General features: G+C 44.0%; 1 protein-coding gene across 1 annotated transcript in view; it reads right to left on the bottom strand.

Moving 5' to 3' along the window:
- The window catches only part of PSD2 (pleckstrin and Sec7 domain containing 2), a 48221-nt gene that overhangs the window by 6548 nt on the left and 26148 nt on the right, over positions 1 to 15525 (bottom strand). Inside the window, exons 8-9 of the mRNA XM_082652071.1 lie at positions 2111 to 2200; positions 984 to 1027 (exon numbers count right to left, since the gene is read on the bottom strand). Of these exons, the coding sequence (XP_082508197.1) occupies positions 984 to 1027; positions 2111 to 2200 (134 nt within the window). The remainder of the gene's footprint in view (positions 1 to 983; positions 1028 to 2110; positions 2201 to 15525) is intronic.

Below are 15525 nucleotides of genomic sequence, written 5' to 3'. Positions count from 1 at the left end.
AGAGGTAAAGAGCAGAGATAAGGAGATTTCAGTTCCAGACCACAGGTCCAGACCTTTGTCCCCTCCCCTGAGTCTTCAATTCTGACATCTCTCCTCTGAGCTTTGATTTTTGGCCTCCAAGCTCCAATCTTCACCCTTGATCACAAAGCTGGAGACCTTACTATCTTCAGGCTTCCTTCCTTGTTTTCCTTCTCCTCTCTGAAAGCCCAGCCCCAGGGAGCAGTAATCTATGGCCAGCTTGCCCAAGCCCCAGGGACGTGGTGAGGGAGGGAAGGTCAGTAGATGAGGCCTCTGAAGTCTAGGTTCCCCAGCCTAGGAGCCCTGGTATAAGAACGCCAGCTCTCCCCAGCTGGGTTGGGGTTCCTAACAATCCCTGCCTGGGACCTCTTCATGGACCCAAAGACCCAGGCTGCCCTGGGGAGTACAGCAACTCCCCAGTGGAGTGGCAACTTTCCTCAGGAGGCTGTTAGTCTCCCCAGTCAGCAAGGTCACCACACCTCTTTCCAGAAGGCTGGGCACCTCCAGGTCTCACTGCCCTCACAGGGGAAGAAGTTAGGGGGCATTCACCTCTCCCCATTGGCAACAGCATCACCACCTCAACCTGGTCAGATTACTGGAGTCGTAAAGGGACTCATAGCTCATGCCTGCCTACCTCCCCGAGGGGAAAGAGCTCTCATCATTGGGAGTAGTGGCAATATCCCCCGAACAGAAAACCTGTTGTGAACATCATGAAACTAAACTCACAGTTCCATCTCTTCCATAGCTGTAAACATTGCACACTTTTTATCAAGACAGGAAACAAACCCAAAGGGGAACTCAACACCAGGAGCTGGCCAGCTGGCCAGGGGGCACCAGGGCCCTGGGTGGGAGAAATCAGCACCATGGAGAGTAACTGGCGTGACTTCCCGGTACCCCCAGCCACTCCCCCTCCCCCCTCCCCGTAATTCAGTCTCCCCATACCTGTGCCCATGGGCACTACTCACATGGCCCATTCCAGCTTTTCATTCTTGATGGAGTTGTAAAGGGTCTGGAAGAGGGGGAAAAAAGAGAGAGAGTTCAACGAACAGTCAAAGAAATCTCCATCTAGCAATGAGGATGCGGTGAGGGAGCATCTTCTCAGCCAGTGGGACAAAGTAGCTGTTTGATTCACACTTATTTATTGGATGGGTGAATAAATGGGGGGGGTGGATTCGTTTTTAGATGATTGGATAGACTTGAGGATGAGTGGGTGGATGGGTTGGTAGGTAGGTGAATGGGCAGGGAAATGGGTGAGTGGAAGTGGAGTGTATATAGGGGACTGTGTAGGAGTGTATGTGTGGGTGATGGGTGAATGGGTGGGTGTATGGGCAGGTGAATGATTGAGTTGCAGGGTGGGTGAGTGGATGGGAGGATGGGTAGATGGGTGGATGAGTAGACAGGGAGTAGGTGGGTGAAGGGACTGGGATTATTTGGTCTTACTTACAAAAACACTCTTAAGTGCTTCCTGACAGTGAAGAACATAATTATGGTAAGAACAGCAATGGAGGCAATGTTTATTTTTTGACCTCCGGACTCACTATTCAACTGCCCACCTGATATCATCAGGTCCCCCTAACTCACTGTCTAAAACTGAACTCATCATCTACCCCCCAGAAACCTGCTCCTCTTCCTCCAAGGTGGAGAACTGACAGGGCTTGAAAGGCCAGAGTTCCACCTTGGGCTTCAGCCTCAAAAGAAAATTAGATTCCTGGTGATGTTGAAAGAATGAGTGGGCTTTTCCCTGTGGTAATGATAATGATGGTGGTGGTGAAGGTGGTAGTGGTGATAAAGGTGGTGGTGATGGTGGCGGCAGCTGTGACAATGGGTGGCAAGTTTGAGGATTACCATGACAGCAATAATGATAGTGGAGCACTAAAAACAAATCTCACAGAGCCTACCCCTCTGCCTAACTCAGGGAACACATAACAGTCACATGTTGAGCTGGATGGTCTCTACCTCTGTCCCAAAGTCATCACGACCCTGACCCCAGAATTAGGAATCTGGACCATCAGGATTTAGTGGGCAGAAACCTCTCTCCTCTCCACCCACCCTGGACACAGCTGGGGCCATGGGGACCCTTAGCAATTTATACCTTCAGCAGGTCTTTGGCAAAGTCTTGTCCGTCATTCAGCTGGTCCAAGTTGGCAATGAATTGCTGGCAGGACATCTTCTTGCCAATGTTCTGTAATGGAGAAATGGTTCTGCCTGAGAGTAGGGATGGTGGTTGGTGTGGTCCCCACACCCTGCCCTGCCCGGCCAGAAGGGATGAGGCAGCATCAAGGGCAGTAATGAAAAAAGACTGCCTGGATTTCCCTTTGTCTCCCAAGAGTTTACAAAACTCTTTTTCACATTCAAGATTCTATTTGATCCTCAAGCGTCATGAGAGGTCGGGGTTCTCCTCAAACCCGGATGAAGGAGTCAGGTTAGATGATGTATTGTAATAGCTGACATTTGCCGGGTGCCTAGCATGTTCCAGGTATTGTACTCAACATGCATTATCTTATTTCCTTCTCACAACAAAGAGAAGGTGAGGTGGGTGTTATTATTATCCCCACTTGACAGGTAAGGAAACTGAGGTGCAGGAAGGTGAAGTGACGTGCCCATGATCACACAGCAAGGAAGTAGAAGGGCTGAGTGTGTCTGACACCAAAGCCCGTGCTCTCACCCGCTACTCCATGGTTAACTCTCCCAAGGTCACACAGCACCAGGACTTGAACCCAGGCCTCTTGGCTCCTGAGCAGAAGCTCTGTGTATTCCGTCACAACTGTCTCACCCTCTCACCTGTACAGAGGGGCGGCAAGACCTCCAAGAGGTAGGTGAAGTGAGGGAGAGTTTGGTCTTAAGAGAATCAAAAATCAATTTCCACCAACACACATGGGTACCCCACGCTGAGCTGCACTGGGACCAAGGGAGCCCAAGCAGATGGTTTCACTCCAGGAAGCACAAACAGACAAAGAGCTGGGAATGAGTGTACCCCAAAGTTCTGCCTTCGTTTTTTAACCAATGATTAGAAGAGGGGCTCCAGCCCTCCAAACCCAACACCTGATGTGCATACTTTCAGACCTGCAGTGTCCACATTTGAGGAAACGCTGGTGGCCCTTCACCTTTGAGAAGACAAAGACCCTTGAACACTAGATATTTACTGGTGTAGGATTTTGTGGATTTAGGTTTGCTATAAGGCAGTGGTTCCCAAGATTCACCTACAGATGGGAATAGGAATTCCCCCCAGGAAAGGATTTCATAATCAAATAAGTTTATATGTTTCAGAGTTTTTAATGTGCTTCTGTGTGTTAAGAGCCTCCAAGGAGAGGATTCCACGTACAGTGTCTCAAATTTATTGACCTTGGCACCATTTTAGCAAAGATTCTATTAACATCATGTGGGACATTCACACACCACAGAAAATAATTCAGAAAACAATGATAGAAAGCTTTATAAGTAGCTGGCAAGCAAGAATTTTCTATACCTTTCCCAAAGGGTTAAGGAGAAATGACCTATGTGTGCCTTAATATAGTATGTTTCATAAGTCTATGTGTATATTGTACATGTACATATATGTATTATGTATACATGTATATAGTCATTTATGTGTACATTCGTAATTGAGGAGTATGAGGGTAATGTTGATAATACTGCCTGAGTTCCACAAACACTGAACATTCCCCAGCCATCAGTCAGGGGTGCAAAATCAAAAAATAACCAGGCAAGATTTCCAATCCTAGTAATGACAGACTATCTTATTGCAGATGAACCTTCCCATCAGAAACAACTGCTGGTCAAAATATTAATAAAACGTCTATGTGAAGACACTGGAGAAATATAAGAGCAATGAGGACTTCAAGGCTAAAGGTCCTGCAAATAAGGGAAACATGAGGTGGTGAGGCTGACTAGGAGCAGCTTTCCTCTTTGAAGCATTTGTCAATTCTCAAGCAGCGGCCAAAAGGGTGAGCAACTGAGTGGTCAATAGGACTAGAGAACAAAAATTGGAATTCAGGGCCCACCAAGGACAAGGGGCCCTGGGAAACACTCTGGTCATACTTTAGCAAAACATCTGAAATTAAGAAAGGAAGGAAATTCTTCAGACAGAAGGAAAGTTATCTCAGATGGAAGCATGGAGAAGCAGAAAGGAATGACGAGCAACAAAAAGGGTGGCTAAGTCTAAATGAATATTGACTGTGCAAAATAACAATAATAACGTTTTCTGGGGAATAAAATATAGAAAGATATAATATTTAAAAGGATGATAACAGTAGTATGTAAGTTGAGAAGACAAATAAATTAAGTTGAGGCATTTTAAGGTTATTTCATTTCCCAGGATGTGGTAAAAAGTACTTTAATAAGTCAGGGATGCATATTGCAAACCACAAAAAGAATTCTAAAAGAATTCACAACTAACAAGCTAATGGGGGAAATGGAATTCTAAAAAATACTTAAATAATCCAAAAGTAGGCAAGAAAGGAGGAAAAAAAAAGCAATATAGACCAGATGAGTCAAAGAGAAAACAAAGAGTAACCTGGTATGTTTGAACTCAAATATATAAGTAATTCATTAAATGGTACAATTAAAAGGCAAAGATGAATAGACACCTCTTAAATATAAAGGGACAGAAATCTTGGAAAAAGGATAGAAAAAAGATATACATGCAAGCACCAGCAAAAGAATTCCAGTATAACTACACTAATAACTGACAAAATAGACTTAAAGGCAAGAAGCATTACTAGAAACAGAGACATCTCATAATGATAAAAGGGTCAATCTACCAGAAGATATAAGCATCCTAAATTTGTATGCACCTAATAACACAGTCTCAAAAAATAAAAGACAGGGGCTTCCCTGGTGGCGCAGTGGTTGAGAGTCCGCCTGCCGATGCAAGGGACACAGGTTCGTGCCCCGGTCTGGGAAGATCCCACATGCCGCGGAGCGGCTGGGCCCGTGAGCCATGGCCACTGAGCCTGCGCGTCCAGAGCCTGTGCTCCGCAACGGGAGAGGCCACAACAGTGAGAGGGCTGCATACCGAAAAAAACAAAAATAAAAGACAAAAATTGACAGAACTAAAAAGAGAAAGACATTCACAATCTTGGTTGGAGATTTTAACACTGCTTTCTCAGTAACAAGAAGAACAAAAATACTAAGCAATTAATTTGTTAATAACAATCAATTAATTAATGCCAACAAATTAGAAAACCTAGATAAAATAAACAAATTCCTAGAAACACACAAACTACCAAAACTGGCTCAAGCAAAAATAGGAAATCTGAATAGACCTAAAAAGAAGTAGAGATTCAATCAGTAATCAAAAACCGCACAAAAGAAAAGTCTAAGACCAGATGGCTTCACCAGTGAAGTTTACCAAACATTTAAAGAAAAATTAACACCAATACTTCTTAAGCTCTACTCAAAAATTGAAAAAGAGGGAACACTTCCTAACTCATTCTATAAGGCCAGCATTACCTTGATACCAAAACCAGACAAAGAAATCACAAGAAAATAAAACTATAGAACAGTATCCCCTATAAATATGAATGTAAAAACCCTCAAAAAAACACTAGCAAACAGCAGCATATTAAAAGGATTATGGACTTCCCTAGTGGCCCAGTGGTTAAGAATCCACCTGCCAATGCAGGGGACACGGGTTCGAGCCCTGTTCCAGGAAGATCCCACATACCGCGGAGCAACTAAGCCTGTGCACCACAACTACTGAGCCTGCACTCTAGAGCCCGCAAGGCACAACTACTGAGCCCACGTGCCACAACTATTGAAGCCTGTGCACCTAGAGCACATGCTCCGCAACAAGAGAAGCCGCCACAATGAGAAGCTTACACACCGCAACAAAAAGCAGCCCCCACTCACCACAACTAGAGAAAGCCTGTGCGCAGCAACGAAGACCCAATACAGCCAAAAGTAAAAAAATAAATAAATTTATTTTTAAAAAAAGGATTATAGGGGCTTCCCTGGTGGCACAGTGGCTGAGAATCTGCCTGCTAATGCAGGGGACACGGGTTCGAGCCCTGGTCTAGGAGGATCCCACATGCCGCAGAGCAACTAGGCCCGTGAGCCACAACTACTGAGGCTGCGCATCTGGAGCCTGTGCTCTGCAACAAGAGAGGCCGCGACAGTGAGAGGCCCGCGCACCGCGATGAAGAGCGGCCCCCGCTTGCCACAACTAGAGAAAGCCCTCGCACAGAAACGAAGACGCAACACAGCAAAAATAAATAAATTATTTAATAAACTCCTACCCCCAACATCTAAAACATAATAATAATAAATAAATAAAATAGTTGGGTGGGAAGATATCACTCTAAATAAATAAATAAATAAATAAAGGATTATATATCGTGACCAAGTGGAATGCATCCCAGGAACGCAAGGGTAGTTCAACATATAAAAATCTATTAACAGGGGCTTCCCTGGTGGCGCAGTGGTTGGGAGTCCTCCTGCCAATGCAGGGGACATGGGTTCAGGCCCTGGTCTGGGAGGATCCCACATGCCGCGGAGTGACTAAGCCTGTGCACCACAATTACTGGGCCTGCGCTCTAGAGCCCGTGAGCCACAAGTACTAAAGCCCATGCACCTAGAGCCCGTGCTCCCCAGCAAGAGAAGCCACCTCAATAAGCCCGCTCACCTCAACGAAAGAAAGCCCACGCGTAGCAACAAAGACCCAATGCAGCCAAAAATAAATAAATTTTTTTAAAAATCTATTAACATAATACAGCACATTAATAGAAAGAAGGGGGGTAAAACACATGATCATTTCCATTGGTGCAGAAAAAGCATTTGGCAAGATTCAACACTTCTTTCATGGAAAAAACACTCAACAAACTAGGAATAGAAGAGAACTTCCTCAATGTGATAAAAGGCATTTATGAAAAACCCACAGCTAACATCACATACTCTGGTGAAAGATCGAAAGCTTTCCCCCTAAGATCACGAAAAGGCAAGAATACCCATTTCCCCCATTTCTATTCAACATTGTACCAGAAGTTCTAGCCAGAGCAATTAGACAAGAAAAATAAAAGTTCCCCAAATTAGAAAGAAAGAAGTGAAATTATCTCTATTCACAGATGAAATGATCTCATATACAGAAAATCCTAAAGAACCCACCAAAAAACTATTAGAGCTAATACACAAGTTCAGTAAAGTTGCAAGATATAAGATCAACATATAAAATCAATTACATTTCTATATGTTAGTAATGAACAATCATAAAATGAAATTAAGAAAAAAATTCCATTTACAGTAGCATCAAAAGGAATAAAGTACTCAGAAACAAATTTAACCAAGGAGGTGAAAGACTTGTACATTGAGAACTAAAAAAGGTTGCTGAAAGAAATTAATGACATAAATAAATATAAAAACATCCTGTGTTCATGGACTGGAAGACTTAATATAGTTAAGATGGTAATACTTCACAAATTGATCTACAGATTCAATACAATTTCTATCAAAATCCCAATGGCCTTTTTTGCAGAAATGTAAAAGCTTATCCTCAAATCCATATGGAATTGTAAGGGATCCCAATAGCCAAAACAATCTTGGAAAAGAACACTTTCTGATTTCAAAACTTACTACAGAGCTAGACTAATCAAAACAGTGGGACACTGGCATGAGAATAGATATATACATCAGTGGCATAGAATTAAGACTCCAGAAATAAACCCATACATCTATGGTCAATTGCATTTTTTAATTGAGTAAATCTGACATGTAACGTTGTGTAAGTTTAAGGTGTATACTGTGTTACTTTATTTTTCTGTTGTTGGTGTTTTTTGCGGTGGGGCCACACCATGCAGCACGTCGGATCTTAGTTCCCTGACCAAGGATCAAACCCATGACCCCAGCATTGGGAGCATGGAGTCTTAATCACTGGACCACCAGGGAAGTCCCTACACTGTGTTACTTCGATACATTTATAAATTGTAATGCTATGATCAACTGATTTTTGACAAGTGTACCAAGACCATCCAATGGGGAAAGAATAGTCTCTCCAACAAATGGTGCTGGGACAAATGTGCTGGGAAATTTGAATATCCACAGCAAAAGAATGAAGTTGGACCCTTATCTCACACCATATACAAAAAGTAACTCAAAATGGATCAAAGATCTAACATAAGAGCCAACACTATAAAACTCTTTGAAGAAAACATAGGGCTAAATCTTCATGACCTTGTATTTAGCAATGCTTTCTTAGATATGACACCAAAAGCACAAGCAACAGAAGAAAAAATAGATAAACTGGATTGCATCAAAATTTAAAACTTTTGTGCCCCAAAAGACACTACTGAGAGAATGAAAAGACAATCTAAAAAAGGGAAAATTTTTTCTAACCATATATCTGATAAGAGTATAGTATTTAGAATAAATAAAGAACTCTTACAACTCAACAACAAAAACACAAGCAATCCAATTAAAGAAAAGCAAAAGATTTAAATAGACATTTCTCCAAAGAAGATATACAAATGATCAATAAGCATATGAAAAGATGCTCAAGATTACTAATCATTAGGTAAATGCAGATTAAAACTATAATAAGATATAACTTGGCTATTATCAAAAAGCAGAAAATAACAAATGTTGGTAAGGAGGTAGAGAAACTGGAAACTTTGTGCACTGCTGGTGTGAATGTAAAATGGTGCAATCATTATGGAAAACAGCATGGTTGTTTCTCAAAAAGTGAAAAATAACATCACCATATGATCCAGCAATACTACTTCTGGGTATATGCCGAAAAGAATTAAAAGCAGAGTCTCAAAGAAATATTTGCACACCCATGCTCATAGCAGCACTATTCACAGTAGCCAAATGATGCAAGCAGCCCAAATGTCCATGAGCAGATGAAAGGATACACAACATGTGGTATATACATACAGTGTAATAGTATTCAGCCTTAAAAAGGAAGGAAATTCTGATGCATGCTACAACATGGATGAACCTTGAGGATATTATGCTAAGTGACATAAGCCAGCCACAGAAACAAATTCTGTGTGATTCCACTTATATGAGGTATGTAGAGTAGTAAAATTCACAAAGACAAAAAGTAGAATGGTGGTTGCCAAGGGCTGGGGGGCAGGGAATGGGGAGTTGTTCAATGGATACAGAGTTTCAGTTTGAGAAGATGAAAAAGTTCTGAAGACTGGTTGCACAACAATGTGAATAGACTTAATACTACTGACCTATACATATAAAAATGGTGAGGATGGTAAATTTTACGTAATGCATATTTTACCACAATTTTTAATTTTTTTTTCAACCTTAAATAAAAATTATAAAATCCCCCCAAATGGGCAAAGTATCAATACCTGAATAGACATTTCACCAGAGAAGATATACAAATGGCCACAAGCACATGAAAATATGCTCAATATCATTAGTCACTAGGGAGATGCAGATTAAAACCAAAATGAGATACCCCTTCATACCCACTAGAACAGCTATCATTAAAAAAGAAAAGAAAGAAAGAAAAGAAAAGAAGTGTTGGCAAGGAGGTGAATACACTGAAACCCTTATACATTACTAGCGGGAATTTTAAATGGTTTAGCCACTATGGAAAATAGTTTCACAGTTTCTCAAAAAGTTAAACATAGAATTACCATAAGATGCAGCTGGTCTACTCCTAGGAATTGAAAACAGGTGTTCAAACAAAAACTTGTACACAAATGTTCAGAGTAACACTATTCACAATATCGAAATGGTGAAAACAATCCAAACATTCACTATAAGACAAATGGATACACAAAATGTGGTATATCCATTCAATGGAATATTATTCGGCCATAAAAACAAATGAAATTATGACACATGCTATGACATGGATGAACCTTGGAAACATTACACTGAGTGAAAGAAGCCAGATACAAAAGGCTACATACTATATGATTCCATCCACATTAAATATCCAGAATAGCAAATCCATAGAGACAGAAAACAAATTAGTGGTTGCCAGGGGCTGGAGGAAGAAGAGAATGGGGAGTGACTGCAAATGGGTATGGGGTTTCCTCTTGGGGTGATGAAAAAGTTCTGGAACAAGAGAGTGGTGATGGTTGCACACCGTGTGAATGTACTTAATTCCACTGAATTGTACACCTCAAGCTGGATAAAATGGTAAATTTATGTCTTGTATATTTTACCATAATAAAAAAAGCATTAAGGATATACAAGATTTTTACAACACAGTTAAGAGACTTGACCTTATCAACACATAGAACATTACAACCAACAACTGCAGAATACACTTTCATCTACTAAAATCAATCTCTCTCTGGATGGGAAAGTAAGATAATCAACTGCAAAAAAGTGAAATCGTATTGGGTAAATTACCTGATTTAAAATAAAATAACAACAATAACCAGGCAAAAAGACATGTACCAGAAAAGAAAAAGAAAGAGAGAAGGGAAAGGAAGGGAAGGGAAGGAAGAAAGGGAGAAAGAGAAAGGAAGGAAGGAAGGGAAAAGAAAGAAAGAAAGGAAGGAAGGAAGGAAGGAAGGAAGGAAGGAAGGAAGGAAGGAAGGAAGGAAGGAAGGAAGGAAGGAAGGAAGAAAGAAAGAAAGAAAGAAAGAAAGAAAGAAAGAAAGAAAGAAAGAAAGAAAGAGGAAGGAAGGAAGGGAGGGAGGGAGGGAGAGAAAAAGGGAAAGAGAGAAGGAAAAGACGTGTGTCCAGAAACTCCAAAGGCGAACTGACATGGATAATTTGGGGCCTCCAAGTTCCCAGTTCCTCCCTTCCTCCCACTACCATTTGGATCAAAAGGGCCTCCCTGCTGCCTTGACCCTCAAAACTGTTCCCACAGCCTCTGTCTCCAATCAGAAAAGAGTTATGGTTGGCCTGGCCACAGCCCCATTCCAAGGTCTTTTCCACTGGTCTGGCATGACCTGCCTGCACAGCCCAGGGGTCAGAACAATCCCAGCCTGTCTTTAAGTCTCCCCCCAAGAGCAGAATCAGACAGGCCAAGAAGAAAGAAAGTAGATGTCATCCTTCAGGGCAAGGAGAGGGGCCAACTGAAAGTCCCATGGGCAGGGAAACCCTCATCACTATTTGCAAATCTAGACTAAACCTGAGTTGTACTCAGTGCTCCTTTAAAGTTTTTCTATGATGCTCAGATGGCTCTCAGATGCCATCTGAGAATGGGCAGGACCCCCCGCCCCCAGTCTTCAGAATAGTATCCCAACCCCTGCATCTGTCCAGTCCTCCACCATCCAGCACCAACCCACCTCCCCAGCACTCCCACTGCTAACCTTCAGGCAACCCAAGTTTGAGAGAAATTAAGCTTTTCTTGAAAAACAACTTATCTTTGTTTCAGCTTGAAAGCTCATGGCACAGCTTCTCCCATCCATCTCCTACCCCCTCTACTGGCCTCAGCCTAGATGCTTCTCCCTCCCTCACCCCAGCGTTCACTCCATTAACCAGTGCTAGTGACTGCACATCCAAAACACATTTTTAATACCTCTCCTTGTCTCCATCTCCAATTCTAACCCAAGCTCCCACCTTCTCTTGTCTGGAGGTTAAAATCACCCTCCTCTGGGCTTCCCTGGTGGCGCAATGGTTGAGAGTCCGCCTGCCGATGCAGGGGACACGGGCTCGTGCCCCAGTCCAGGAAGATCCCACATGCCGCGGAGCGGCTGGGCCCGTGAGCCATGGCCGCTGAGCCTGCGCGTCTGGAGCCTGTGCTCCGCAACGGGAGAGGCCACAACAGTGAGAGGCCCGCATACCGCAAAAAAAAAAAAAATTACCCTCCTCTGACATCCTCCCCTTCCAGCTCACTCTGTCATGGGGAATGAGCTTTCCCTACTCCCAGCTAAGGCCACTCTCCACCTATGCTCTGTTGCTCATCTCAAGGAAAGCTTCGATTTTCCCTTCTCTCTCTTGCATCATCAGTTTCTCCTTGCCTGCTTAGTGGATGCTACTGACATACACACATGCCCTAGTCAGATTTGAAAGAGTTCCTCCTAGACCCCTCCAGCCAGTGGCTCATTTCAGGAGCCCACTCAAAGCCAAATATCACAAAAGAATTCTCCACATCCTCCACTTGCTCCCCTCCTATCCTCATCTCCACCCACTCCAGCCTGGCATTTGTCCTCTCCACTCCACCTAAAGTGCTGTTGTGAAGGTGTCCAATGACCTTGACCATCCAGTGATAATGACCCACTGATGGGCATTCCAACCTCAATGGTCATTTTTCTGTTGACATCTTTCTTGACCTCATGGCAGCCTTTTATGCAGTTGGCCACTCCTTTCTCCTTGAGACACTCTCTTCTCTTGGCCTCTGAGACACTGCACATTCCTGGTTTTCCTCTCATCTCCATGGCTGCTTTCAAAGCCTCTCCTGCTGCTCTGCTTGACCTTTAAACAAGGCCATGCCCTGGGACAAGGTCACCAGCCTGCCTCTCTCCCTGAGGCACTCAGCCAGTCCCATGGCTTTCATTCCACCAGGATGACAATGACCTCCTCACCCCATCTCTCTCTTGCATCCCAGATTCGTTTATCCCACCAGCTCCTTGGCATCCCCATGTTCATGTCCAGTAGGCATCTCAAACACAATATGTCACAAATGGGACTTGAGCCCCAGCTCTCCCACTCACCACGCCCTCCACCCACCCACGGAAGTTCCTTCTACATCTCAGGAAACAGCACCCCCATCCAGCCAGATGCTGAAGCCATCCTTACTCCTCTCTTTCCCTGATCAGCCCCATCAGCGTGTCCTGTCAGGCTCACCCTCAACTAGTCTCCATCATCTGTCCCTTCTCTCCATGTTCACTGCCCTGTCTGTCCCAGCCACCATCATCTCCCACCTGGACTCCAACAACAGCCACTATGGACAGTGTTACTGTCCACCAAAAGTTAAACATAGAATTACCATCAGACCCAGCAATCCACTACTTAGGTACACACTCAAAAGAATTAAAAACAGGTGCTCAAACAAAAACTTATGCTAAGTAAAATCAGTCAGACAGAGAAAGACAAATGCTATATAATATCACTTATATGTGGAATCTAAACAATACAACAAATCAGTGAATAAAACAAAAAAGAAGCAGACTCACAGATATAGAGAACAAACCGTGATTACCAGGAAGGGCAAGGGGCAATATAGGGTAGGAAGAAAAAGGGTTATTATGAGATTATATGAAATCATGTGTGTGAAACTTTTGAAAATTGTAAAGTACTATAGAACTTAAAGAATTTTTCATTCAATTAAAAAATTAAAATAAAAATTTTAATTTTTAAATTTTTAAAAACCTGTACATGTGTGTTCATAGCACTGTTCACAATAGCCAAAAGGTGGAAACCAGCCCCACTGGTCCTTCTGCCCGGAAGGCTTTGTCCCTGGTCTTTCCATGGCTGGCTGCTGCTCATCCTCCAGGTCTCTGCCCCAACCGTGCCTCCTCTGAGACACCTTCCCTGACCCCCAGTCCAGCCCCAACACACCCTCCTGTTTATTCCCCTCACAGACCTATCACTGCTTTAATCACTTGTTTACTTCTTTATTTTCTATCTCCTCTAACTAGAAGGTAGGCATCCTGAGGCAGGGGTTCTCTTTCCTTCTTTTTATGGAACACAGAAGGTGCTGAGCCCCTAGAGTCCAAACGCCCCTCCTACAGAAAGTCCTCCAGATCCCTCCACCAGGCTGTGTCCATCTCAAGAGGGTGCACCTACTCCATCTGCCAGTCCCTGTACTGCCTCCTGCTCTGACCAGAGCTATTTCTGGGGGCCCTAGCAGGCCCCACATTCCTGAGATCCCCACCTTCCACCAGACACTCAGTCTCTGTCAAAGAGCAGAAGAATGAGAGCAGGAAGGGAGGGGGAAAAGAACAAAGCAGGTGATGCCACTTCCGTTGGGGTCCTTTGGAAAGCTCACAGTAACTGCAACAACCGGGCCCTGGGCTAAGCACTTTCCAAGTGCTGTCTCCTTAAGTCTTACAGGGACTTTCTGATGGGGAAACTGAGGTTTAGGGAAGTAAATAACTCACTCCAGGTCACAAGCTATTGTGTGGAGAAATACAGAGGACTCCAACCCAGAACGCTTGCTTTTGATGTTTTGCAATGCTGCCTCAAGAGAGAGGCGGGATCCTCAATGTCTGTTGGCTGCAAATATGAACAATCCTGCCCCACCCGCTTTTGATCTACAAAGGTGGTGATGTTTCTCTTCAGCTGTGGGCATTAAGGTGGTGTCATGGGCAGCTAAGTCCCACCAAGCTCGAGAGTATTCTTGACCCGGGGTTCACTGACTGCTGCCCTTGTTAGCAGCTCTCAACCAGGGGGAGAGGCATCCAGGCCTGGCACAGGAGTGACTGGGTCCTGAGATGGCCCTTGGCCCCGCCAAGGGTGGGGATGGGGAGACGAGGGGTGTGCTTAAAGCTCCTTTTAAGGTAAGCCAGCAACACCTGCTCTCCGTAAACAAACAGTAAGCAGTCTTGGGGGAACGTCAACCCGTTAATGGGCATTTGCTCTGGTGATATTCCCATGGAATACACACATCTTCTCTCCTGTTCCACACCCAGGCTGACAGCCCAGGCGGACATAACCAAAGTTGTCACACAACTACTCTTCGTGCCAAGGTCTGCGAGGCTCTCACCCTCCCCAGGCCAGGCACCCCAGTGTGCCCACGCTTGCTCAGGCTGCCATCAGGCGGGGCACTTCACCTTCTTGATCTTCCAGGGATCTACAGGCTGGGGCTTTGGGCTCTCCATTATTTAAATGTTAATATTAATAATACATGTGATTATTGTTATTACTGTGCAATAATATTATAATATTATTGTAATATATTGCTATAATACATTGTATAAAATAATACATATTATTATAATATATTGGTATAATGTATAATATAATATCATAATATTATTCATAATAATATTAAATAATAAATCCTTACTAAGTACCAGACCCTGACACTTGGTGATACCTCCCTCTCTCAGGCCTCCCCAGGAAGCTATGGGTAAAATCATTATTTCCACCTCACAGATGTAGAACCTGAGATGCAGAGAAGGCTAGTGTCTTGCCCAGGGTCACAGAGGTACCACCTGGAGGCAAGAGTAGGATCTGAAGTTGGACCTATCCCACGTCTTTCTTCCACCCTACATGTCCTGGACTTTCCTGGTTAACTTTGGAACCAGATGTGCTAGCCTGTTGTCCCCATGAGTCACTGAAATATCCCCAACCCAACAGAGGGGTTCTGACCACCATGGGGTGAGCAATGACGGGGCAGGGATCAGTGGGCCAGATGAGGTGATGTGGGACACAGAAGGGGAACATGGAGATGGGGTCTAGGCTCACAGGGCATGCAGACCACCAGCTACACTTACCACCTGAGAGAGGGCAAGAGAGCCCAAAGGGGGGGTCCCCGGAGCAGAGAGAGGAAAGAAGAAGGAATTATTGAGCCACGAGCAGCACTGAGATGCCCAGATCCCAGACCAGACACAGGCTCACAGCCCGGGGCACCCACTTATCACTTCTCTGTTTGCCTAGTCAGGGCGGGGAGGTGAGGGGTGCATGACGAGAATGCCTCTTGAGGGC

Source organism: Grampus griseus (genome assembly GCF_964374135.1).
Source record: "Grampus griseus genome assembly, chromosome: 3".
Taxonomy (NCBI): domain Eukaryota; kingdom Metazoa; phylum Chordata; class Mammalia; order Artiodactyla; family Delphinidae; genus Grampus; species Grampus griseus.
Note: the sequence above shows the minus strand (reverse complement) of the source record. Positions and strands in the feature narration are given on the sequence as shown.